The sequence below is a fragment of the Nycticebus coucang genome, chromosome 24, assembly GCF_027406575.1.
Source record: "Nycticebus coucang isolate mNycCou1 chromosome 24, mNycCou1.pri, whole genome shotgun sequence".
NCBI lineage: Eukaryota > Metazoa > Chordata > Mammalia > Primates > Lorisidae > Nycticebus > Nycticebus coucang.
In genome coordinates, this window is record NC_069803.1 from 23,733,658 (window position 1) to 23,758,645 (window position 24,988).

Below are 24,988 nucleotides of genomic sequence, written 5' to 3' on the forward strand. Positions count from 1 at the left end.
CATTCCCTTTGGTTGAATATGTAGTTTGTTTCCAGTTACTTACTATCATAAATAATGCTTGAAAAAGAGCTCCATGCACATTCAGGATTTTGTGTCACACACCCAGAAGTGGGACAATAGGTTCTTATGTCCTGGTTAAAGGGCATCCACTTTGAAAATGAGTCCCAGCAGCTTCTAATCAACATTTCTTAAAAAGCACCTGTGACAAAAGTACAGAATTTACTAAACACAGGGCCTGTTTTTACTGCTCATATATCTTTAGTACCCATTTTGGGAGCTACTGTCTGAAGCTGCCAGATATGAGGAAACAGTGCCCTTGCTTGGTCCTCACACCTCTGAGTCACTCACACTGTGGTACATCAAATCCCTAAGAGCTGCCTGGGATGCTGTGTCCTGAGCCTTGGGACCAGGGAGAGGGCAGAGAGCAGAGGCAGCATCATAGAATTTCCTCCATTCTTTCATATGTCACGGCCCAGCTGGCCTTGCCTAGATAAGGCAGGGAGGCCCTGGTGCCAAAGTTGTTCAACTCCAGTCTTCTTAAGTCTTGGAACACACACATTTAGGTGGCAGACATTCCATAAACACACAGGCCCTTACTCTATTTTTTCTTCACTTCTCCCCCTTCTCCCAGATGGACCAAGATGTTATTAAGTTAAAATACATCAGCCTGGATTACAACTTATTGAAGAAGCCAATTTAGGGTGACAGAATATTAAAAGGCGGAAGCAAGGCTGTAAGATTTTACTCTCAGCCACATTGCCCTCTTAGTGAGAGACTAGGTCTCTAAACCTTCTTTCTGGGCACAGCAAACCCAAAGAAACTGCAGGAAGTGCCTATTTAGAAGGGTTCCATCCTGGTTATCACTCGCAGTCTTCCTCAACCTTGGGCAGAATGGATTTGGTCTCTTTGTGAGAATGAGAGGAGGAATGAATTTAGCAATGTATTAGGAGTTTTCAGTAAGAGAATAAATTTTGAACAAAGTAGTGTAGATCAGGACCTTGAGTTTTAACTTCAGGCCTTAGGAATGCCAAAGCTTGCTGAGCAATACCGTTTGTAAAGCCACCGGCCCTGGGGGCGGATTGTTCCCAAGCTTCGGTTTACAGATCTCCAGCTCTGGGCAATCCCTGGCGCCCCGGCCAGTCCTCGCTGGTGACCTCCCCTGTCTGCCCCATGCGGACCTGCACCATCCTCAAGGTAGCACAACCTCCCGGGACACCCCAACGCCTCCCCTCGCCCCCGTCCGGTTGCTGGGAAATGTGCACTGGACGGTGATGTCACACAGGAAGGCGGGCCCTTGAGTACTGCACACCAATGGCGCGGCCGCGGCCGGCCGCTTCTTTTCCAGTGATTGGAGGCGCGGGCCACTCCGCTCCACCCCAGCCCGCCATGGCGTCAGGCGCCGCAGCCCCGGGGAGGAGGTTCCCACTTTAAGAAGTGAAGTTTTTCCTCCCCTCCCCCTCCCTGCCCACCTCCTGTAGCCTCCCGCGCCCCGCAGAGCCGGCGGATGGAGCTCCGCAGCGGCGGCCTGGGGAACCAGGGGCGGAGGATGGATGGGGACAGCCGAGATGGCGGCGGCGGCGGCAAGGACGCCGCCGGGCCAGAGGACTATGAGAACCTGCCGACCAGCGCCTCCGTATCCACCCACATGACAGCCGGAGCGATGGCAGGGATCTTGGAGCACTCGATCATGTACCCCATAGACTCAGTGAAGGTGAGGCGCGGGGAGACTGCGGACACCCAGCGAGCCGAGCAGAGGCGCGCGCGTTTGCATCCCGCGCTCGGTAGCGCCCTGAAACCACGCTGTCTCCCGGGCTGCGGTTGGCCGAGGTCTCCCCGGGAGCAGGCGCGCGCAGCCCGGGTTTCGGGGAGCGCGCCGCGCCGCTCCTTCCGCTGACCCTGCGAGGGTGCCTGGCCCCGCTGCGGGCGGCGCTGCGGTTCGGGGAGGCTCAGGGGCCAGCCCTGGTGGCCTTGGTGGCGGCGGCAGAGCTCTCTGCAGCATTGCACAGTCTCTCTGCGCCCACAGTGCAGTCTGGCCAGGTCTACCCGCACGTGCGCGGTTTCCAAGGGTGCTCCTCGCCGGGAAGCGCTCACCACGCTCGTGGCTGAGAAACGTGGCCCCGGCCCGGCCGCGCGCCCTCCGGCGCTGTCTTGTGGCTGCTGCTCTCCAGGTCCGGGGGGAGGGAGGCGTGAGAGCGGCAGGGGTTCTTTCAGCTCTTGGCAGCTCTCGGCAGCTCTCGTGAGGGTCCTGCTTCGGAGACGTCCTGTGTGATCCCCTTTTCTCAGGCTTCCTGCACCTCTTCCCCAGAGTTCAGGCACCGGAGGTGCTGGGAGACGGTGAGACCCACAGTGACGTTTGTCTTTTCCTTCTGCTGGCGGAGAGGCAGGCAGATGGACAGGCAGGGAAAGCTGGTCCTATAGAGCTCTTATTGTGGGTTGTGTGATGGTCCGGTCCCTTGCCCAGTAGTTTTCAATGCATTTCTGTAAGGAGACAGCTTTAGCTGTTAAAGAGCTGCCCTCTATCAGCCTGTCCCGAAGGATAGAGTCGTATGGGTAGTGACACTGGCGTTGACTGTTACACTCTGCACTTTTATAGACATACCTCATCTAATTCATATAGCAACTCGACGGGGGGGTTAACAGGTGAAGAAACTGAGGCACAGAAGGATCAATTGATTAACTTGAGCGGCTCCCAGCCACTGGAATCCTCTGGCTGCAGCTCCAGTGTGCTTTGGGGACGCCTGAGGCCTCCCTAGGTGGCAGTTACCTCCCAAGGCTGGGCCTGCAGAGCCACCCACCAGCAGCTTTTTCTTGTTGCTGTTGCTGGCCCCCACGTGAGCAGGTGTGCAGGCCAGCATGTATAACTCAGAGGGTTTTCCCCTCTATGGGCAGCTCTCTCGGAGCTGGCAGGCAGTGGCTAGTCAGGCACAAGTCCAGTGAGAAAAGGCACCGGCTTCCAGTGTGCCTCTAGGACTGAGTCCCAGTGGGGAATTAGCGGAATGGTCCTCACCTGCCACTGTTCCTGATGGTCTGGGGAGATTTTGTCTCTTAGGTTTTCAAAGCTCCCTCCAGTAAAGACCCTGGACAGAGACCAGGTGGTGCATGCATAGGAAAGAAACCCTCCAGTGCAATAGAATTCCTCATATTTGCAGCTGTCATTTCAAGTGCCCTGGGCCAAGTCTGGGGAAAGTTAGGCGCAGGGAGATGTTCTGTGAGCCGGCTCCAAACCTACTGGTGTCTCAAGATCAAGGTTCCATCAGTGAACCTTGCAACCTCTGAGGCTCTGCAAGTTCCCTTGGAGCTTCACTTTAGCTTGTTTTCAGGATCAGAACTAATTAGTCATGTCTTTGGAGCTCCCATTAACATTCAAGACCCATTTTCTCATGTTTAAATAGTGTGATCTGTGTTTAGTTCCCTTGTTCCTCTTGACGTTGGTATGTTTTGATTCAGATGTCACCTGTGTACTTCGTATTACTTTTTGTAGCAGTTTTCACCTGTGGACAGATTAACGTAGTGTGTATTGCCTGGCTTTCCTGGACAAGTCACTCACCTCATGGGGCTTGGCTATACAATGAGGAGGTTTGGGCTGGCTAATAAATAAAGTCTTCTAGGTTCTGAGATTCTAACTCTGATGCCAAATAATGACCCTTTCGTTCGTAAGTGTACAGAATTAGTTTTAAAGCATTTGTCATTTTTCCTACAATTGGATGGGGTAGCAAGGATTATTCTTTTCAAATTTTAGCTGAGACAGAAGGCACAGAGAGAGTTGAGTGGCTCCAGCCGGGGTTGCATGACCCAGGGAGACCACCTCGGAGGAAAGTTGTCAGCACAGTAGTTTGTGCTTAGCAGAGGGTCAGGGGTGCATCTGTGCCTCAGTCATGGAAATGCTTCACTTGGGGTAGAGATCACAACTGTTCTTCTTAAATATTTTGGGTGGTGGAGGAGCCCGTGAATAATTGAGTCAGATCTGGGGTGGAGTTCAAGCCCTGCCCTTAACTTGCTTCATGCCTTGGGCACTGTTCTATGTCTTAACTTTTGTCACTCATAACATGTGGGCTGTAAAATGGATGCTGAGGACCTGGTGGGTGTTTCTCCACATTTCATATCCCTTTTCTCCAAACACAGAATACCCATTGCCCTTTCTGTGCTTCTGGAAATTTCAAAATAATTATTAACAACTGAAACCAAATAAACCAAATCATAACTTTCTTTTTTTTTTTTTTTGCAGTTTTTGGCCGGGGCTGGGCTTGAACCCACCACCTCCGGGATATGGAGCCGGCACCCTACACCTTTCAGCCACAGGCACTGCCCTCTTTTTTTCTTTTAATATTAGGCCTACACGAGGTTTGAACTGGTCTGTAGGGCCAGCGCTCTAACCATGGAGCTATGGCACCCCTGGTCTGTAGGGCCAGCGCTCTAACCATGGAGCTATGGCACCCAGCTCGCAAATCTTGAAAGAAAAAAGGTTTTCTTTGCTTTTGAAAGGCAGGCATTTTTAACTTTCTTGAAATGTTAGATGGAGTGTTGGGTTGGCTAGCTTTTTCCCAGTTTTTCTGTCAGTGCCGGTCACATTCCTCCCTAAGCCTGGTTGCTGCTTGTTGTGTGGTACTGAGTGCAGAAAGCCAGCCTTGCTAATGCTCACAATTATAACATTACATTGGCTTGTTCATGAACTGCCACCCTTTCCCCCCAGTGTCACTTTAATGACTGGTGTTCTTTCTTTCTTTCTTTTATTTTATTTTATTATTTTTTTTTGAGACAGAGTCTCACTATGTTGCCCTTGGTAGAGTGCTGTGGCGTCACAGCTCACAGCAACCTCAAACTCTTGGGCTTAAGTGATTCTCTTGCCTCGCCTCTCAAGTAGCTGGGACTATAGGCGCCAACCACAACGCTTGGCTATTTTTTTGTTGCAGTTGTCATTGTTGTTTAGCTAGCCCAGGCTAGCTTCGAACCTGCCAGCCTTGGTGTATGCGGCTGGCGCTGTAACCACTGTGCTACGGGCGCTGAGCCAATTTTTTTTTTAAACTGTGGCTCATGACATATTAGTGGACTCCACATTTTAAAAAGTATTGGTGAGAGTGCAAAATATGAGTGTGCAGGGCCTGCAGCAGGAGAAATGTTGCTTGTTGAAAGTCTGAGTCATGGGCGGCGCCTGTGGCTCAAGGAGTAGGGCGCAGGTCCCATATGCCAGAGGTGGCGGGTTCAAACCTAACCCCGGCCAAAAACCAAAAAAAAAAAAAGAAAGTCTGAGTCATGTGCGTGTGCCCCAGGTGGCCACGTAAAGTGCACTCTGGCTGGAAGTTGTGGTCAAAAATGTATGAAAACCACCGAATCTGCGGCCCTCCAATGTCTTTGGAATTCTAGCAGGCAATGGCCCGAGATTATTAAATGGCTATTTGCAAGTCTTTTGGCAATTTTCCTGCTTCTTACTGCATCTTCCTCTTTCACTTAGTCCCACTGTGGGGTGGGTGCTCCTTCATCCATAAAGGGCCAGGCCCCTGGAACCTCTGGCTGCCCCCGGGATTAGAGAGAGCAGCAAAGGTCTGCAGAGAGAGGGAGCATAGGTCTCTGCAGGGCTCTCGCCAAACAGTAATGGGGACTTTTTCCCAACTCGGGGTTGGTGGCAGGTTTTCCACAACCTCTCCCTGGTGTCCCAAAGTGACAAGTGGCCCATGGGGTGGATGTGAGAACCCCTGGTCTGGTCAGGAGTGCTGAAGACTGTGGGGAGCATGCCAGGTGGGTGGAGGAGGAAATTCCAAGGAGATTAGGCACACCACTTGTAGACCATGCCGAGTCCTGCCGTGGTGAGAGCAGGGGCAAAAGGAAACAGGAAAGATTCGGAGCCGGGGGACTTCCGCTGACCCCTTCATGGCCCTTCTTTTGCTTTGCTTGTCGTGGAAACCCTGCCTCTGACTCTACTGGGATGAACCATCCTTCCCACTGAGGATGGTGAGTGTGTGAGTGTCCTACTTGGGCTGACCTCAGGGACATCTTTGGCTGACCCTGCCCAGCACCACACAGGACAGAGTAGCCAGGTCCCTGGCCAGGGGGACCTGGTGTTCTTCAACTTCCAGCTTTTCTCTGGTGGCCTCCTCCACGTAGGCTGGCTTGGTTGGTAGGAAGGGTGCTGGGGGGTGGGGATGGGGTGCAGGCAGCTGCCAGAGTCTCCTCTTACTCACCTCAGTTTTGAAACAAAGGGCAGGGCCCTAGATGCCATTCAACTTCAAGAGGGCGTGAAATCCCAAATTGCTGTAGTTCCTGGAGGAAAATCATGGTTTTCTCTCCCTTCTCATCTTCTCTCCTTCGCATCTGCCCTTCCTGCTTGCTTTCTGTCCTTCTTCAATAAGAGGTGCTTTTGTAAAGGGTGAATTTGTAGGGGACAGTCAGAAAAGGGCGGCTCCTGAGCTGAGGGCCTGTTCCTTGTTTCCAGAACTCCCAGGCTGCATGCCCACAACCAAGATCTGCATCCCCCAGGCCTGAGTGACCATAGGGCTCTCACAGGGCCACTTAACTCTGCCTTGAGGTGGGGGAGGGGCAGGCTGGGGCGTGGGGTACACGGGGTACCTGGGAGTGTGGTGGGCAGCAAAGGGGGGCCTTGGCAGTTTAGTGGGGGCAGGCATTGGGGGTTGAATGGGAGGATTTAGTCTCTGCTTAAATCACACAGGGCAGTGTATATGTGAGTTAGGGACAGGTGTGCCCTTGGAAGGGAGGGATGCTTCCAGGCCTTTTCCTGGCTTCCACTGGGACATGTTTCAGCTCTCTGTGGCCATGTCATCGAAGAGGGCTTTTGTCCCTTCTGCTCTTTGGGGCGACAACCTGGGTTGTGGCATTGGTTAGATCAACCCAGAAGGCACACTTTGCCCAGAGCCTGCTCTCCTGCCAACCACTAATACTTTTCTTTCTTTCTTTTTTTTTTTTTGAGACAGAGTCTCACTTTGTTGCCCTCAGTAGAGTGCTGTGGTGTCACAGCTCACAGCAACCTCTAACTCCTGGGCTTAGGCGATTCTCTTGCTTCAGCCTCCCAAGTAGTTGGGACTACAAGCACCCGCCACAACGCCCGGCTATTTTTTTGTCACAGTTTGGCCGGGGTCAGGTTCGGACCCGCCACCCTCGGTATATGGGGCCAGCGCCCTACTGACTGAGCCACAGGCGCCACCCTTTTTCTTTCTTTTTGCTTTTTGGAGACAGTCTCACTCTGTCACCCTGGGTGGAGTGCTGTAGAATCATAGCTCACAGCAACCTCCAACTCCTGGGCTCAAGTGATCCTCTTGCCTCAGTTTCCTGAGTAGCCAGGACTACAGACGCCTGTCACAACATCTGGATAATTTTTTTATTTTTAGAAGAGAAGGGGTTTCACTCTTGCTCAGGCTGGTCTTGAATTCCTTAGCTCAAGCTATCATCCCGCCTCAGCCCCACAGAGTGCTGGGATCAAAGGTGTGAGCCACCACCTGGCCTGGCCTGACATTTTTCATGGGAGGAAGGTATCTATCTATTCACTTTCTCTTTGTTGAGCTGTAAAGCTTCCCTCGGCCTCCTACTGGGCTGGATTTCTCGCCCTCAGGGAATTGTCTGGGGCAGTCCCCATTCCAGGGTTAGACACTTGGCATCTCTGAGTTGTTTCCTGGCCTATAAAATGAGGATGCTAATTTTCTTCTTGTGTTCTCTTTCCTGGCTCAACTTCCCGTTAGTTCTTTCCTTCTCCCCTTCTTTTTCCACTGAGCCCTGGGGCAGTTCCTTATTAACAACATCCTTACACTTTCCCCTCTTCTTCAAACGTTCTTTCCACCTCCCTATCCTGATCAAAATCCAGCTCCTCTTCTTAACTGCTAGGAGTGTGCAGCCTAGAGCCCAATGGCCTAGGACTGGGTTCCATTTCCCACTTTGGTGTGACCTTGGGCAAGTTTCTTAACCTCTCTGTTTCCCATCTATAAAAAGGCGGGGGATGGCTCCCACCTCCCAGGGGTGGGGATGTGTGCAGGGTAAGCCCTAACTCACTTTCCGCAGTGCCTGATGCAGACAGCATGGCAAATGGTCTCTCAGTGTCAGCACTTATCTTTATTGTCATCATGAGCAACATGACTGTAGTCATGTTCTCCGAGGACTGTGGCCTGTGACATACAGCCTCAGGGCTCCTCACCCTGAGGACGGCCCCTCAGTCACCTCCCAACTCACCTCCAAGTCTTGGCATTCTTTGTGCTTGTTAGGTCAATGGCCTTTGCCTCCTTTGTCCTTGACCTAACTCAGAACTTCCTGCCTCTGAAATCTTAAATGTAGACATCTTATAGCTTGGTCCGTGGGGTCCCTCAGGGGCCATCAATTTCTCTGCCTTTGGTGTTTCTAACCCTGGCTTTCCCCACCCTCACCCTACATAGCCTGTCTGTCTCTTGGGCAGCCGAGCGCTTCAGCCTCCATTGGTGTCCTGTGTGTGTTCCCCTCGGCGCTGCATCTGGCCTTCCACGTGTTCTGGGCAACTGGCTGTGACTTCTTGTTCCTCAGCCCTCCCGTGCCAGTGTTCTCAGGCTCAGCATTGCATCTGACTAGTTCATAGGGAAACCAGGGCCCCAATCAGACCTGTCTTTCTGTCACTGTCCTTCCAAACACTCTTGCCTTCTGCCCCCACTGTGAGGTAACAGGTGTCTTTGGTTCCCATGTGTTGAATCCACAGCAGCAGGGAAGGGTGGTGTGTACAGACCACACAGACACACCTGGATTTGAATCCTGGCTCTACACTTGATCTCTGTCAACTTGGTGGTTCGTTCTCTGCAAAATGGGGCTATTATATCGAGACCTATTGTATAGGGTTGTGGAAGGCATGAAATGAGGCAGTGTTTGTGAGGCTCTCACAGCAATTAATGGTGATGGTGGTAGTTATTTTTGTCACCTTGCTCGTGAGTGATGCAATTCCAGGACCTTCAGCCTGCCCTCTCTTTTGGGTCTTTCCCAGAAGTATTTCTGTGGGTGTAAGCCTGTCCCATGTGAAACAAATGAACCCCTTGGCACTTTGTGCGGAGTACCACCCCAATACTTGTCTCCTGTAAATAGGCTCTGCACCCTGTTTTTCTTCTTAAAATAACAAATGTTAGGAAAGGACTGTTGACACTTGGTGTCTGCATACTCACCTTTCACCCTGTCCCCTAGCTTTTGTGTCTCACCTCAGCCAAGGCCTTCTGAAGACTGCTGGCCTGTCACTGTCTCTGGCTTGCCTGCTGCCCCTGACCTCCTGAGGACACCCCCAAGAGGGGCTTGGTCATGACCTCAGCACCTCGCAGCCCTCATTACCCTCCTTGGGTCTGGCTCCTCCCCTCCACCCTCATCTCTCCCCAGCATGCAGGGCTCAGTTTCCACCTGGGGCCTGATAGCTCCCAGATTACTATCTCGGGCTGAGACTCGAGGGAGCTGAATCTCCAGTTGCCTTGCGGCCTCTTCAGACTTGACATGTCCAAACTGGACAACCTGGCTGTCTCTGGGTCCCTCCCTTGGTCTGATCTCTGGGATTCATCTTGGAGACTATCTCCAGCCTCTCCCCAGCTGCTGCCCCATGTGTGTGGAAGACATGTCCACATGCGTCCGTGATACCTCTTGAATTTGTTTTCTTCTCTTTATTCTCTCTCCTTCTTCTTCTTCTTCTTTTTTTTGCAGTTTTTAGTTGGGTTTTGGGTTTGAACCCCCCTACTCCTTTGAGCCACAGGCTCCACCCTCTTCTCTCTGCTTCTTATTGCCTTGGTTTGGGGAAGTCCGTGGTCTCCCCTGCTTGAGGTCCCTGATCGCCTGAGTGGAGAGTAAGGATCCCCACATTTCCTGACTGTCCATCCTTGCTTTGTTTTTCTTCACAGCATTTGCCACCTCCTAACATTCCCTGTTGTTTACTTATTTATATTGTCTGCATATTTGTAGTAATATTTATAATGTTTATGATCTCTCTTCCCTCATTAGAATGTATGCTCTAGGTGGGCAGGGGGTTTTGCTCTTTTGGTCTCCAGTATATTTCATTGACAGACAGTGCCGTGGCACATAGTAGGTGCACACTAAGTATCTGGCGGGTGATCTACTGCAGTTCTTTTTGCAAAGCATCAAAGCTGGTCCTGCTCACCCTTGCCTCTGAGCCCTCCAGCTTCCTGGTGGGCTGCCGCTTTCTCATCTGATTTAGGGAAGAGTGACAGGTCGTGCTTCCCTTGCAGGTCCACTTAATACATTCAGTTAGAAAACGCAGCTGAGTTTGCAGGGAATGCAGGTTGAAAAGTATGGAGCTCTCTGCAGGTGCTGGGCATGGTATTTCTTCTCAGCCTGGGATTCTGTTGGAGAGGTAAGGTTAGCCAATGGGAATGGACTGTCCAGCCTGTTCTCCACAGCATAGCAGAGCCTGCCAAGAGGTTAGGGAGTAGCCACATCTTTGGGAGGTTCGCACCTGGTGTGTCTCCCCACCTTTGTAATCCTTCAGCTGTTCTGGTTGTTGCCTTCTGAAGAAAGTGGGAATAAAGTGTATAGAGACTGATAGACTTTCCCCTCCTGTCTTCCTCTGGCTCAATTTGCCCACCAGAGTGTAAACAGAGGTACCCTGTGACTATCGCTTGAATGAGGGAAGACATGGCTGTTCTAAAGAGAGGAAATAAAAAAAGCTTTGAAACCTGCTATTAAATAAATGCTAGTTTTTGTTTTCTTTTGTCCCCCCCCTTTTTTTCTCAGTAGAACTGAGTAAGCAGCAGCTCCCGCCCCAAGGAGCTGTCCCTTCATCCAGCCCCTCATTTAATTCTGATTTCCTGAGCACCCTCTTTGCCAGGCACTATTTACACACTGGGCTACAAAAATAAGAATGCCTGGCTCCCACAACGAGCATACTCTCTGTAATTAGACCCCGAACTTAGGTGCCTGATTGACACCCTTTGCAGAGAAGAATCACCTATCTTGACATGTACTTTCAAATGGGCTGAAAGAACAAGGTCTGGGTCATCCGGACTCTGGGCTGCTCAGGCTGCTGCCACCTTGAAGGGGGCGTCCTGGTTTCTTCGGCAGGCACTCTTGAATCGGTTCCTTCTGCTGTAGGAAGCAGTGGTCTTCAGCTGTACGGCTTCCCATCCCCCCTAGTCCCCAGTCCTCTTCCTCACGCCTGTTAATCATTTTGGAAGCTCAGTTGGCTTCTAGAAGGTACCTTAGGAAACATCCCCCACCCAATTTGTAATCCCAGACGGGTCGGAAGGGCCATTGTCTGGTCACTAAGAGGTGTTGGGGTTTCACATTCATGCTTTTTCTCTGAAGAGAAAACAAAAGATGTTGAAATAGGGAGAAATCCCAGCAGCAGCTTGGTTGAAGCGAGAGTTGCATAACAGGTTTAGAAAACATCTGGCCAGTTGAGGTACTGCAGCTGTGTGTCACCAAGAGGTTGGTCTACTGAGCCTCTGGAGCCATCACATACATCCAGTGAATAGACTCAGAAGACTCTGGGACCCTGAGATCTGGGTGATGCCTAAAGCTGGTGAAAGCCTTGTGCTGACAGCTGTTGTCCTTTGGCATGACCAGAAAGATACATTTGAGATGCTGCTGTGAGTGAGGTCTCGGGAAGGGTGTGTGCGTAGCAGAATTATGCTGGTGTTGAGGCCTCTGGAAAGGCCGCCAAAGTAGGGGGCAGGCCCCATGAATTTAAGTCCTGTCCCCTGCCAGTAACCAGGTTGGAAACCTTGGGCAAATTGTATCTCTGAGCTGGCTTTCTTCTCATGAAACTAGACTTATGTCTACTTTACCTTTTCTACTGGGCTGTTGGGAAGCTTAGGTGAGATCACATTTGCAAATGTAAGCTTAGCATGTAAATTTTCACATGCTAAGCTGATGACAGGCAATATGCTTAATGATTAGAGCTGTTCAGATTAACAGCATAGGCTCTAGGGCCAGACTGCCTGGAGTGACACATGGTCAAATTATTGGACTCTCTCTGTGCTTTATTTTTCTTACTGTAAAACAGGAATAATAACAGTACCCACCTCAAAGGGTTACCCTGGGAATTAATTGAGTTGCTATACTTAGAGTGTTAAGAAGAGTTCAAGGCACATGATAAACACTCAGTTAATATCAGCCCCTATTATTCTTTCTTTTTTTTTTGAGACAGAGTCTCACTATGTTGCCCTTGGTAGAGTGCCATGGTGTCACAGCTCACGGCAAGCTCCAACTCTTGGGCTTAAGTGATTCTCTTGCCTGAGCCTCCCAAAATAGCTGGGACTACAGGCACCCCCCGACAATGCCCGACAATTTTTTTTGTTGCAGTTGTCATTGTTGTTTAGCTGGCCTGGGCTGGGTTTGAACCCACCAGCCTTGTCGTATGTGGCTGGCACCATAACCACTGTGCTACCAGTGCTGAGCCCCTTATTATTATTTCTAAAAGGGTTGTTACTTGAATGCCTGGATGTGTTAGTATAATGCTGTTGTATATTGCCGTGTTTTTGTATTGTTTTAACTTCTATTTGGTCATTTGATCCTCTTAGCTCTCCATTGAAGGCTAGAAAAAAGCATGTGTTGCTTCTCATTTCATATTTGAGAACACCGAGCTTCAGAAAAATATCATGTCCTGGATCTCACGCCTTTTTCTGCTATAGAGCTGGAGTGGAGAAGTGAGGAAGGGACTTAGGCAGGAGCAAGCAAGTGGTGGTTAATGGCTTAATGGCAGCTGAGTCCTTGAGCTGGGCTCTGGGAGATGGAAGAGAAAGAGCTGAGGTTGATGCTGGGGCCCAGCTGCATTCTTGGGAGGGTGAAGCTGGCATCCAGGGAGCGCCAACAGGAAATCATAACACCCTGAAAATGCGGCACGGAATGCAGGGTTCTAGAGTATAGTTAAGAGTTATTTTTCGGGCAAATACTTCAGTAAGAAGGAGATGATGACAAATGGTTACTGCCACAGGATATTTTTGGCTCTGTCTGGCTTCACTCTCTGGAACAAATTGCAGTTGCCGTGGCACCTTCTCGTTTCAGCAGGCAGTTGGAGGTGTACTCGGTATAGTGATTTGAATTCAGATGCGTCTCACAATTCCTTTCCAGATCACAGTATAAAAGTGACCTAGTGGGGCAGTGCCTGTGGCTCAAAGGAGTAGGGCGCCGGCCCCATATGCCGGAGGTGGGGGGTTCAAACCCAGCCCTGGCCAAAAACTGAAAAAAAAAAAAAAAAAAGTGACCTAGTGGGAAGAGTGCTATGTCATAGGTCCCCTAGGGCCATAGTTTTCTCCTCTGAAGAAGAGAAGAGCAACAGTGACTTTCCTGACAGGTCCACTTACAGCATCTAGTAAGAACACACAGCCAGGTTTGCGGAGAACACAGTTCGAAAAGTACAGCGCTCTCTTCAGGGGCTGGGGCATGGTATTATCAGACTGGGATCCTGGTAGAGGGGTAGAGTTAGCTCATCGGAATGGAAAATCCAGGCTCTCATTCCAGCACGACATGCGATTGATCGCAGCTGCGTGGCCTTGGGCACTTAACCTCTCTCCTTACACGGTGTCTCCCATCTGTTGAGCTAAGATGGGTTGGCTGCCTGCTGCTGCCTCTTTGGCTGGCTTAATGAAGAAGAGCCCAGTTCTACTCAGAGTGTGCTCAGACGTGCATTTGAGATTGGTAATGCAGGATGGACCGTGATAGTAGCTGTGTGCAGCAGGCCAGGGAAGAATGAGACCATCTCCAGGGAGGGCATCGGAGAGCCTGAGGCTGTTGGGGGGAATTCTCATTTCATATGCTCACTCTGGGTCTGTCCCTTTGAACAACAGGCAGATGAGTTTGAGGACATTGGGGGAGGGGTCCCCCAGAAGCAGGAAGGTGACTAATCACCCCGAAGCATGGCTCTGTGTGTGTTTGCTGACGCCCTGGCTCTTTCCCACCTTGGTCTTTCCCGTCTCTGTTTTCCTGCTTGCTAAAGAGGAGAAGGAGGGAGCACACAGGTGCCTTTGTCTCAGGGTCCCCACAGCGCCCACGTTGAGGGTTTTTTGGGCATCTTGCCTTGCCTTGTCCAAGGCTTGGCTTTGGAAACGGAACGTGGAGGGTTGCAGCCTGCAGGAAGCTGGCCAGCCAGGCTTGCCGGGCAGCGGGACCTGCGGGCGCTGCCTCTGACTCTCGGTGGGTCCTCCCCTCCCCTGCCTTCTCTGCCCTGATGTGGATCACGATGTCCCAGGGCTGTCGGGAACCTGGATTAAAGTTGCTGGCTGCTGCTTAGATCCAAGGAGTCAGACCAGAGAGGCGGGGAAACCTTTTCAAAGGAAAAAAGATGTGGCCAGGGCAGATATATGAGAATGGAGAGGGGCGAGCCCATGGTGTGTCCTGAACTGAGGAATCAAGTCAGTTCTTTTCCTTGGTCCCTGACTCTGTGGTTCCTTTGCTAAATACTGGCTTGTGTTGGCCTGATTCATAGTCACGTTGCTACCTAGAAAGATTCCAAGGGCATTTGTGAAAGTGTAACTTTATGCCCTGGGGCCTGGGCCTTTCCTGGAGTGACCACATTACAGTAAGACCTACATAATGACCCCATGAGAGAGCAGTCCTATAATATTATAATGGAGCTGAAAAATTCCTAGTACCTCCTGGTGTCCTAGCAGTCTGTAATGTCACCGGGCAGATATTACTCTCGTGATTGGTAAGCGTGTAGCACATACAACTTTGCACAGCACATAATGCCTGAAAGTGATAATAAATGACCTTGATTTATTATTATAATGATTTATTTATGATTATAATGATTTATTATTCATTACTATACTTTCTATCATTATTTTTAGAGTATACTCCTTCTACTTATTAAAAAACAGTTTAACTGTAAAACAGCCTTAGGCAGTTCCTTCAGGAGGCATTCCAGAAGAAGGGGTTGTTATCACAGGAGGTGACAGCCCCATGGCTGATACTGCCCCTGAAGATCTTCCAGTGGGACAAAAACATGCCGTCCAGTTGTGGGGCCTAGGGTGTGTTCATCAGTGATACTGATGAACTTGACCCTGTGTAGACTCAGGTTAATGTGTGTGTTTATGTCTTTGTTTTTAACAAAAAGTTTATTATTATTAGTTTATTTTTGAGACAGGCTCTCACCCTGTCCTGCTGGGTAGAGTGCCAGGGCATCACAGCTCATGGCAACCTCAAACTCTTGGGCTTGAGCAATCCTCTTGCCTCAAGCCTACTCTTTATTCTTTCTTAGTAGGTAGAACTACAGGAGCCCGCCCTAATCCCCAGCTCTAGTTTTTCTATTTTTAGTAGAGACAGAGTCTCACTCTTGCTTGACTGGTCTTAGACTCCTGAGTTCAAGCAATCTACCCGCCTTGGCCTCTCAGAGTGCTAGGGTTATAGGCGTGAACCACCCTGCCTGGCCAACAAAAACATTTAAAAGTAAAAGCAATAAAAAAAAAAAAAAAAAAAAAAAAAAGAAAGAATGCTTACAGAATAAGGCTGTAAAGAAAGAAAATATTTCTGTGTAGCCATACAATGTGTTTGTGTTTTAAGTTCTGTGTTATTACCAATGAGTCAAAAAGTTGAAAAAAATCAAAAGCTTATAAAGTAAAAATGTTGTAGTAAGCTAAGGTTAATTTGTTATCTAAGAAAAAAAAATTTTTTTTTTTTTTTTTTGTTTTTTTTTGGCCGGGGCTGGGTTTGAACCCACCACCTCTGGTATATGGGGCTGGTGCTCTGTTCCTTTGAGCCACAGGTGCCACCCATCTAAGAAAAATTTTTAAAAAATAAATTTAGCGTACCCTAAGTTTTTATAAACCAATGCTTATAAAATTCACAGCAGTACACTTCAGGACGTGTAAGCAACTACCTACCAAAGACTTCCTATGCCAAGGAATGCACGGGCACAGGAACAGGGACGTCAGAGGCCTTCACCTTCACCCACCACCCACTCACTGACTCACCCAGGGAAACTCGTAGTCCAGCAGACCTCATTCATGGTAATGCCCTGTACAGGTGTGCTATTTACAAATTGTGTCTTGTGCAGAGTCTTTTCCCTGTGCTTTTTCTATATTTAGATTCATTTAGATACACAAATACCATTGTGTTGTAATCGCCTGCAGTGTTCAGTACAGTAACATGCTGTCCAGGTGTGGGGGCCCAGGGTGATGTGCTCTCTGGTGAGTTGTAAGCTGTACTGTCTAGGTTTGTGTAAGGATGCTCCGTGATGTGCATACATTGATCACAGCGTCACCTAATGACGCGTTTCTCAGAATAGTTCCCTGTTGTTAAGCAGTGGATGGTTGCAATTTAGAGTGCCCATGGGGTAAAACTGCATGTGGGCAGGAGGCTCAACACAGCCCAGGTCTTTTCCCACCTGAGTCCCCATCTGGCAGGGAGAACAGATATTCCTTATTCCTCTAAGGGGTGGCAAAGCAGCCACCAGAATCCTGAACCTCAGGGGAAGGAATGAAGAAAGACCCCTTGAATAAGTTAATACCTCAAGGCTGGCCGTGGTGGTTCACGCCTGTAACCCTAGCACTCTGGGAGGCCAAGGTAGGTCGATTGCCTGAGCTTACAAGTTCAAGACTAGCCTGAGCAAGGCAAGACCCCATCTCTAAAAATAGCCAGGTGTTGTGGCGGGCGCCTGTAGTCCCAGCTAGTTGGGAGGCTGAGACAAAAGAATCACTTGAGCCCAAGATTTTTTTTGTTTTTTTGAGACAGTGTTGCTTTTGTCGCCCTTGGTGGAGTGCCGTGGCGTCACAGCTCACAGCAACCTCAAACTCTTGGGCTTAAGCGATTCTCTTGCATCAGCCTCCCAAGTAGCTGGGGCTACAGGCGCCCACCACAACGCCTGGCTATTTTTTTTTGTTGTTGTTGTTGTCGTTGTTTGGCAGGCCTGGGCCGGGTTTGAACCCACCAACCCTGGTGTATGTGGCTGGCACCCTCGCCATTGCACTGCAGGTGCAGACCAGGGCCCAAGAGTTTGAGGTTGCTGTGAGCTATGATGCCACAGCACTCTACTGAGGGCAACAAAAGCAAGACTGTCTCAAAAAAAAGAATATCTCAGTATCAACATCTAGACCTGGTGGAGACCTGGAGATGTTACAACAAAGCTGCACTATTCTCTCTGTCCCCTAGAACATCATAGCCTGCTCTCAAGCTGCCCAGCCATCCCCAGAATGCCTGTACCCTGCTAACACTCTGATTTGGGCCTTGCAACCACAGAGTAAGCTGAGAAGGTGTCTGAGGTTTAGGGTCACCAGGTCAGGGGCCTCCAGGCTGGACCAGCCTTGGCATCTGCTCTTTCTCTCCCTGTTCTGAAATTTTGGTTCCCTGAAGGGCAGCCCAGCCTTCTCTCCAGGGTGGGAACTTTCATCGTGGAACGAAAGACCAGAGAAGGGTGGAAACAAAAGGAGGAAGGGAGGTTAAGTGGCCATATGAAAGGCGTTCCTGCTCAAAATTGGTTCGTAATTAATGGGTGGCAGTGGTGGCCGGTAGAGCAGCAGCCAGGTAAGTGGCTAAAAATTAAATATAGTCATGTGATATGTGGGGCTTTAGGGTTTGCCTGGGTGAGCTTTCCTGGCCAGGTCACAACTTGTAGGGTGAAGAAAGACTTGTTGGTGTAGGTGACAACTGTGTGTTCCCAAGGTCAAAGATTGATCTGGAGCCTTGTAGTGCTTGGGTCTACTTTAGAGACAGATTTATGTATTATTCCTTGTTACCTTTTGAAGGTAATTGGAGGCTGAGCGTGGTGGTTCATGCCTGTAGTCTCTCCCAGCTATTTGGGGGATTGAGATAGGAAGATCATTTGAGCCCAGGAGTTTGAGACCAGCCTGGGCAACACAGTAAGATCCCATCTCTACAAAAAAATAAAAAAATTAGGTGTGCATGTTGGCACACACCTGTAGTCCCAGCTACTCAGGAGGCTGAGGAAAGAGGATCCCTTGAGCCCAGGAGTTGGAGGTTGCAGTGAGCTATGATGATGCTACTGCACTCTACCTGGGTGACAGAGTGAGATCCTATCTCTGAAATAAATGAATGAGTGAATAAATATTATAGATAGATAAATAAATAAATGAGTGTATGTATATAAGTGGATAGCCAGACATTTTTTTCCTGTTCTGTCTTTCCTTTTAGCCATCTTCCCTTAGAGGTAAATCCTCCTGTAAAATCCCGAGGGCTCAGTTAGCTGGGCTGGATAAAGGGCCTGAGACAGAACCTGGAGACTTTCCTCGTGGTGTTTGTAATAGTCCAGGGTGTAGACAGAAGCTCCTGGATCTCACAGCTTCTGGAAACTGAGTCCTGTTTCTCTAAGAGGCCAGTGGAGTGACACAGGCAGGAACCTGCTAACCCGATGTCACCTCTCTTTCTGTGTCTGTGGATTCTTGGGAATAGGAAGTCTTTGTTGCTAGATCGCTTTCCTGGGTGTTTGGAAGGAGGATGTGTGCGGTCCTTTTTCAGTGTCCTTAGATGATGCAGAGCTGTCACCTAGAAGAAAGGATCACAAAGATTTGATCTGATTGATGTGGAAAAAATGCCCTGTGGGGGTGAAAGGTTGTCTGCAAAGGGTTAAAAATCGAACCTGTATGAGACTGGAGGTCTCTCTGTTAATGCCCCCCCCCCCCAATCTGGCTTCTCAGACAATAACTGAATCTTAATGCGTATCTATTTATGTAGGCCAGACAGGGCGTAGTGTTAACTTACTTAGAAAATTACTGAAGATTTATATTTAGCCCTCCGAGCTTCAAGAATATCAGGTCAGAAACTTTTAATTGCAAAAACAGCATAATAACAATAAAGAACATATTTACAAGTTGGAATACATTCTATCGGAACTTACTCTCTTCCCTCCAAAATCACATTTCAGAAGGAGACAGAGCAGTTGAAACAGCAATCTGCTATTATGGGGTGCGTGTTAGTACAACCGTAGGTGGTGACAGGCTCACTTTTTCTTGGAAGTAGTGCTGTTCCCTCCACAGGCTTCTGAGAGTGGGCTGGCTGGTGACGCTCTGCCTGACCTTGGGTAAGATTTCTTGTTTTCGGCTTCCCTTGGGTAGGGTCATTTTCTGGTAGTCCCAGGGTCATTTTCTGGTAGTCCATACTAAGAAAGTTGCTGAAATTTTCTTTCAGACCCTAAAAACCAAGAGTTACTACAAAACGATGTTTCTACTAGAAGCTGCTTTAAATTGAAAACAGATTTCTGATCTCTTCTGAGAAGCCAGGGTTTCAGGGGCACTGGGGGGCAGAAGTGTTGGCCGTTTGTGGTGTTGCTCAGCTGTCGGGCATGGAACTGGGATGGGAGGAAGGCAAGGACAAGATCTTCCTGTACAGACACATGTATAACGTTTCTATTTGCATTTGAGAGTGAATTGTCATTAGCTTGAAAAGACCAGGCTCCTACCAACCCAGCAACCCTTGGAAAGTGTTTAACTCGTCCGAGCCTCAGTTTCTTTGTCTGTGAAATGGGAGGATTTAACTAAAACTAAATGGTCTCTTGGGAAGTTTCCAGTTCTGCAGTTTCCCCTCCTTATTTACAGGGGCAGTATAACTTTTGGCTCCCCATTTCAACTTTGCTTTTTAAAATGTAGACTCACAAGCTCTTTTACTTTGAAGAGGAATCCAAGAAGACCCTGCACTGGAATTGGGTCAGAGGACTGAGGGACAGGGAGGGGGGCGGGGCAGCTGCCCTTCTACCATTCCAGAGCCCCGCTTGTGTCTACATTCCAGTGTGCCTGCCTCAAAATGATAGTTTATTTAATCTACTTGAATCCTCCAATGACAACACTTTTAAGACTGCGAACTGTTCATCTAGGCAATTCCAGAAATGCTGAACGGCCACAGCCCCACCCTGGATTCAAGGGAGAAGTGTGGCAGATGCTTCTGGACGGCCCTGTTTATAGCTCTCTGACTCCTTCCTGCCGGGACCTTTCACAAGTCCACTACCAGGAAGCTGAGTCATCCAGGGGTCAGCTGGCGTGGCCAAGGTCACCCGGCGCTGCCAGCAGCATAGATGGGGTGAGCCCAGACTGGCTTGCTCTTTGTGGGGAGCGTCTGTGGGAATGGCAGGGTTGGGGAGCTGGGGAGGCATTTCATCTCCATGGCGTCCTCCCTCCCCCCACGCTGGTTCAGGTTCCCTGTAGATGTCACCGTGAAAACCTGCTCATTTCACTTCATTGCGTCCCTCCCTTTCTTCTCCTTGACTCCTGAATCCCAGGCAGGAGATCAGGAACACACCGATGCAAATGTGGCATGAAGAATAAAACGACCCTCTTTACAACTGGTGTTCAGGGCTCAGCACGAGGCTCTCTGTCCAGGTGACACTGACCTGCGGCCACCTGTGCCCCAAGTCCCTCTTGCCTAAGCTTCACTACCTGACTCCCCTCAGCCTTTAGTCGTCACTCCCAGGACCCCTCTCCAATTGGAAATCAGCTCCCCTGCATTTGTCCTCATCTAATTTGCCTTCTTGACATTCAGCGTTTAGGGTTTTTTTATTTGTAGGATTTTAGTTTAGTTTTTTTTTTTTTTTCCCTCTCTCCAACTAGACTGTAACTCCTGGAAGGCCAGTTCGGTGCCTGCTCCCTCACGTCCAACCGTCCCCGGTGGCCCAGTGCCTTTAAGGTGATGGGTAGAACTTTCTCGTAGAGTGAGCCTGGGGTTTTACGAGCTGAGACTTCTGCAGTCTGGGGTCTCAGTCTCATCCCTGGTTGAGTTTCCTCATCTTACTTCTGGAATCCCCACTCATCCGTCAGCTCTGGTTTGAATTATACACCTGAGTTCTTTGTTTCCAGGGAGAGGGTTTCAGCTGGCATAAATCACATCCATGACTGAAGGTTTCTGCCCTTCCTTATCCAATAAAACTTAAAAATGCCTCTTCTAAAAGCTTAGGAAATAACTTGTGCATGTTGTCTAGCTTAAATTTAGCAAGTGGGTTCCGGAGGTTGCAAATTGAACCTGCCAGTTATTTTCTCTGGGGTTCTTTCCTGAGACCCCGAGAGCTGCAAGCCTGGTGTTTCTGATGTCCTGTCATTTTTCCTTGTATGAAAGGTGAAAGGCACGTGAAGACTGAAGGACAGTCATTCCCTCGGGCTGTGACTTGGCACCTACCTGGAGCCAACTACATGTAAATCATCCTGTGTCATGGAGATAATGTAATAGTGTTTGTGCAACATCTGGGGAATTTGCCCTGGGCCCCTAGTTTGGTCCTTAGCATCTCTGAGATGCTGCAGTTGGGCTTGGTGGGACTGAAACCCTCAGTTGACCTGTGGGAGGCTGCAGACCATGCATTGTGCTGGGGACTCAGGTCCACAGCAAACAGAAGAATTTAGGGCTTAGGAAACCTGCTTTGTAGCTGGCTGTGGGTGAAACAGTTCATCTCTGAAGCCGTGGAAGTCATTTATTGAGCATGTGTTTGGGTGAGGGGCAGCGCTGGGTGCCGAGATGGAAGGCCATTTGGAAGGCCAAAGAAGGCAATGCACTTTCTTTGTGCTTCTCTCCGGCTTTCCTGGGAGTCTGACACACAGACACACCGCCCGATGTGATTATAAGCAGAAGAGTGAGTAAGAGAAGGCTGGCGGCGACAGGGCTGCTCTAAAAATCCTTTTTTCTGTGGATAATAGAGTATTAGTGGGGCGTGCTTCGCAAGGTGCGGCTCCGTCAAGGGCGTGGAAACTGGCCTTGTAGAAGCTGGCAGGACCACACCCAGTTTGGGAGATGAACTTGGTGCTCTGAGTGCCCGGCTCCCTGGCCTGTCCGGCATGGACGGTTGATGTCCACATAGGTGAAATGACGGTGCAGAGTTCTAACTTTTCAAACAGGGCTCTCTCTCTGTTTATCATGCTCATACTTACGGTTTGGGGGATCAGTAAAGTGAGACACACTCCATGTAAACATCTGTGCCCAGAATCCGAGGGACCAGAGAGCCTGCCACACCCATGGGCTGGGGAGACCTGAATCCTCCAGGGCTACCATGTGGCATAGAAGAGGGAGCAGCACACACCAAGGGCTTCCCTGTGCCCAGTCCAGTAGCTGAACTTGGCCTGCTTTGCAGTTGTCCTTCGGGGCTGGCCTCCCACAGTTCAGAGGGTAGTGTGAGCCTTGAGCAGTGGGGAGGGCCTTTTCCATTGTGGTGCACTTGGCCTCACCAGAATAATTGGCAGCGGTCCCCGGCCAGTCGCAACTCCGGACTTTAACACTGGTCAAAGGTCCCCAGATCTGGTCTTGGCCCTCAGAAGCCAGGCCCAGTTAATGCACACTTTTTTGGGGGGACTCTCTTGACCTGTGTAAACTGATAACTAGTGATTCTCCCTGCCCTCCTCCCCAGCTAGCTTTCCAAGTCTCCTTTGTTACATAATCAGGATTAATTTAAGCAGGCTGGTCCGTCCATTTTTAAATGGTTAGCGAAGAAAGGTGAATGATTGGGGATCAGAGCTCCTTATGGGGTTTACCACGGGTGAATCTCCTTGCTCTGCTGGGCCTTGCTTTTTCTTCTTTTAAGAGGGGTGTCAGGAGGAAAAGGCTCTTTGTGCGACACTCCGGTGTCTGTGCGTGTAGTGATTACAGGTGAGTCTGCTCCCAGCAAGGGCAGATTCTGGAGGGCTCGCTCTTATGCCGGGAGAATCTTCCCACAGAATTAGCAAAAATGACATCCTTCTAGGAATCTATCCAAGACAGAAATAAAAGCAAAGAGGCAGATATACACCAGACCCCATGCCAAGGGCTTTTCATTGTTTTGGGGAGGTTGGTGCCACTTGAGCCCCACTGGCAGATAAACAATCAGAGAAATGAAGTAACTTGCTCACGTCATTGAGGAGGAAGCTGCAGGCTGAGATTAGATGCAGGTGGGTCTCCAGAGCCTGTTCTGCCGGCCTCGGGCCTTCCTGGGGCTGTATATTCATTCCAGAGGCCACCTCACCTTTGTCAGTCAAGCTGTGCTGATCAGAAGAGATCACTGCTGTCCCTTCCCTGTGAAGGTGCAGGAACTGTGGCCTGGGGTTCCCGACACCAATACTTTGTGGCTCCCAGCTTCCCGGGGGCCCCTGGGGTCCATTGTGTGGTTTATGATCATTTTATTCTGTAGTCTAATGAGATTCCATTCAAATCTGCAATAAAGTCCTCTGTGCCAAACAAGCATTTATCAGCAAGCAGGAAAAAAACACCCATGCCTTCCAGCAAGATTAAGCTAGTCTTGGCTGCAGTAGCTCTTAGTGGGAATGCAAGCCGTTTGTATTAACCTCCGCGGTGGTTTTCTCCCTACCAGGTAGGAGAACATACTGCAGCCTTTGTAAAAATAATTACAGTGAAGATAAACATCTCTCCAGCACCTGCTCACTGTGCTGTGCAAAGTGATTGAGGCATGTAAGTTTCCCCCTTCATTCATCTCAGGAAGCATGTGAACAGGAGGATTTTACTGATGAGGGGACTGAAGTTGAGAGGAGTTAAGTGACTCAGCCAAGTTCATGCAGCTGAAAGATACAATAGGATTTGGAGGGGGAAGTGGTTCAGGACAGGGCCATCTTTGTGTTCTCTGGTGTGTCAGTGAGTGGATAAACTTCAAAGGGATCCTTCTGGGCTTTTTCTGCTGCCCCAGGGCACTTGTGCCCAAAAGGGTGGCTGCCCTTCCTTTCTGGGACCTGTCTCCTGTCTGTCTGGGGCTCCCCCAGCCCAACCCAACTCCTTCCCTGTGGCTCTTGGCCCTCTGAGAATAGTTTTCTCAGCCAGAATGTAAGTGAGCATTGGGTGGGTATTGAACTAGGTTTCCTTGGGATTCTGTGATTGGGCTTTTCAGCAAAATACAGTAGAAGGTTGATCTGAGGGCAGGGTCTGAAAGCTGGAGACTGGAGCCTGGGCCAATCACTGTTTTCTCATTAGCAAAACAAAGTAGGGGGTGGCTGGAGGGGTGGCAGAGCTCTGAGATGAAAGGAAAGCTGCTGGGGGTCCCTAGGATGCCCTTCTGGCTGCAGTGGAGAGTTCAGTGGAGGGTCCATGAGTACCAGGTAGGTACCTGGATCCCGCCTCTCCCCTCACTCCCTGGAGGGTGTGCCCTGGTCTGGGGCAGGTTGATTGATGTTCAACTGCAGCACCTCAGCCTGGACTCGGGTGTTAAATTTGTTCTCTTACATGGCATTTTGATGCTTCAGTGGCTTTACCTACATGCCAGAAAAAGAAACCCTTTTGCCGATGAGGCGTCTCTGTCGTCTGCCTCTGATGTCCTGTCCTTACTTGGTGGAAGTGGGTTGTTTCTAAGCCACCTGATGTTGATGAGACTGGCCATATCCATGGGAGGCCCTGAGTAGCCCAGCTCACTAGCCATGGTGAAAGCCTCTCTTGAAAGCAGCTTGACCACTGGAATATTTCAGTCTTACTTAGCCTTTAAATATGGAGCCTCCAGGCTTTTGTTTTGTCAGGTTGCCTCCCTGCCCATGACCTTGGCTGGTGAGCAGTTTAAGCTCTTTTCCAGGAGAGAGAATGGGTTCATATTGAACCAGACAATATTGCCCAGTCCTGATGGGACCAGAGGCCAAGCCGATAGCCAGGGTTGTGGCACAGCGTGAGTTGTGCGCCCTCCACAGGGCTGGGCTGCGGACTTTGTAAGTGAGTAGACTGCTTGCAGGCTGGTCAGAAAGACTCCTGGGGGCTGTGTGGACCTTAAGGATTTAGGTGGCTTTGACATAGTCACTGCTGCTGCTTCTTCCCCAAGCATGGGCACATAGGAGGTGGCATACATATGACCTGGTGTGATTGTGCAAGCAGAGACAGAAGGGGAGTTGCTCACCTGTAAGCCTTTTGCATATTTACACTATGCAAGAGGTTGTGGAGCCCAACTACCTGGCTTCCCATCCTGCTTTTGGACTTTTTGACCTTGAGGAAAGTTGCTTGGCCCCTCTGTGCCTCAGTTTCCCCACTTGTATAATGAAGATTGGTAGCTGCAACTATTACCGTTTTTATTATTATAATTATTTCATAAGCAGAGACATTGGGGGCTCAGAGAAGTTGATTTATACCCAAGAGCCAGATGGGAGACCAGAAAAAACTGTGACACAGCCCTCTGACCCTCCAGCCCTTTCTCTCTCTCAGTGAGGTCACCCAGGGCACC

General features: G+C 49.7%; 1 protein-coding gene across 2 annotated transcripts in view; it reads left to right on the forward strand.

Annotated features, from left to right (window-relative positions):
- Window positions 1–1,303: 1,303 nt before the first annotated feature.
- Window positions 1,304–24,988, forward strand: part of SLC25A37 (solute carrier family 25 member 37) — a 42,992-nt gene continuing 19,307 nt past the window's right edge. Inside the window, exon 1 of one of the 2 annotated variants that reach the window (XM_053578472.1) lies at window positions 1,304–1,711. In XM_053578472.1, coding sequence (XP_053434447.1) covers window positions 1,505–1,711 — 207 coding nt within the window. In that variant the 5' untranslated portion in view covers window positions 1,304–1,504. Of the gene's footprint in view, window positions 1,712–5,734; window positions 5,947–24,988 lie in introns of those variants that run through there. The other variant, XM_053578473.1, reaches the window with a different exon arrangement.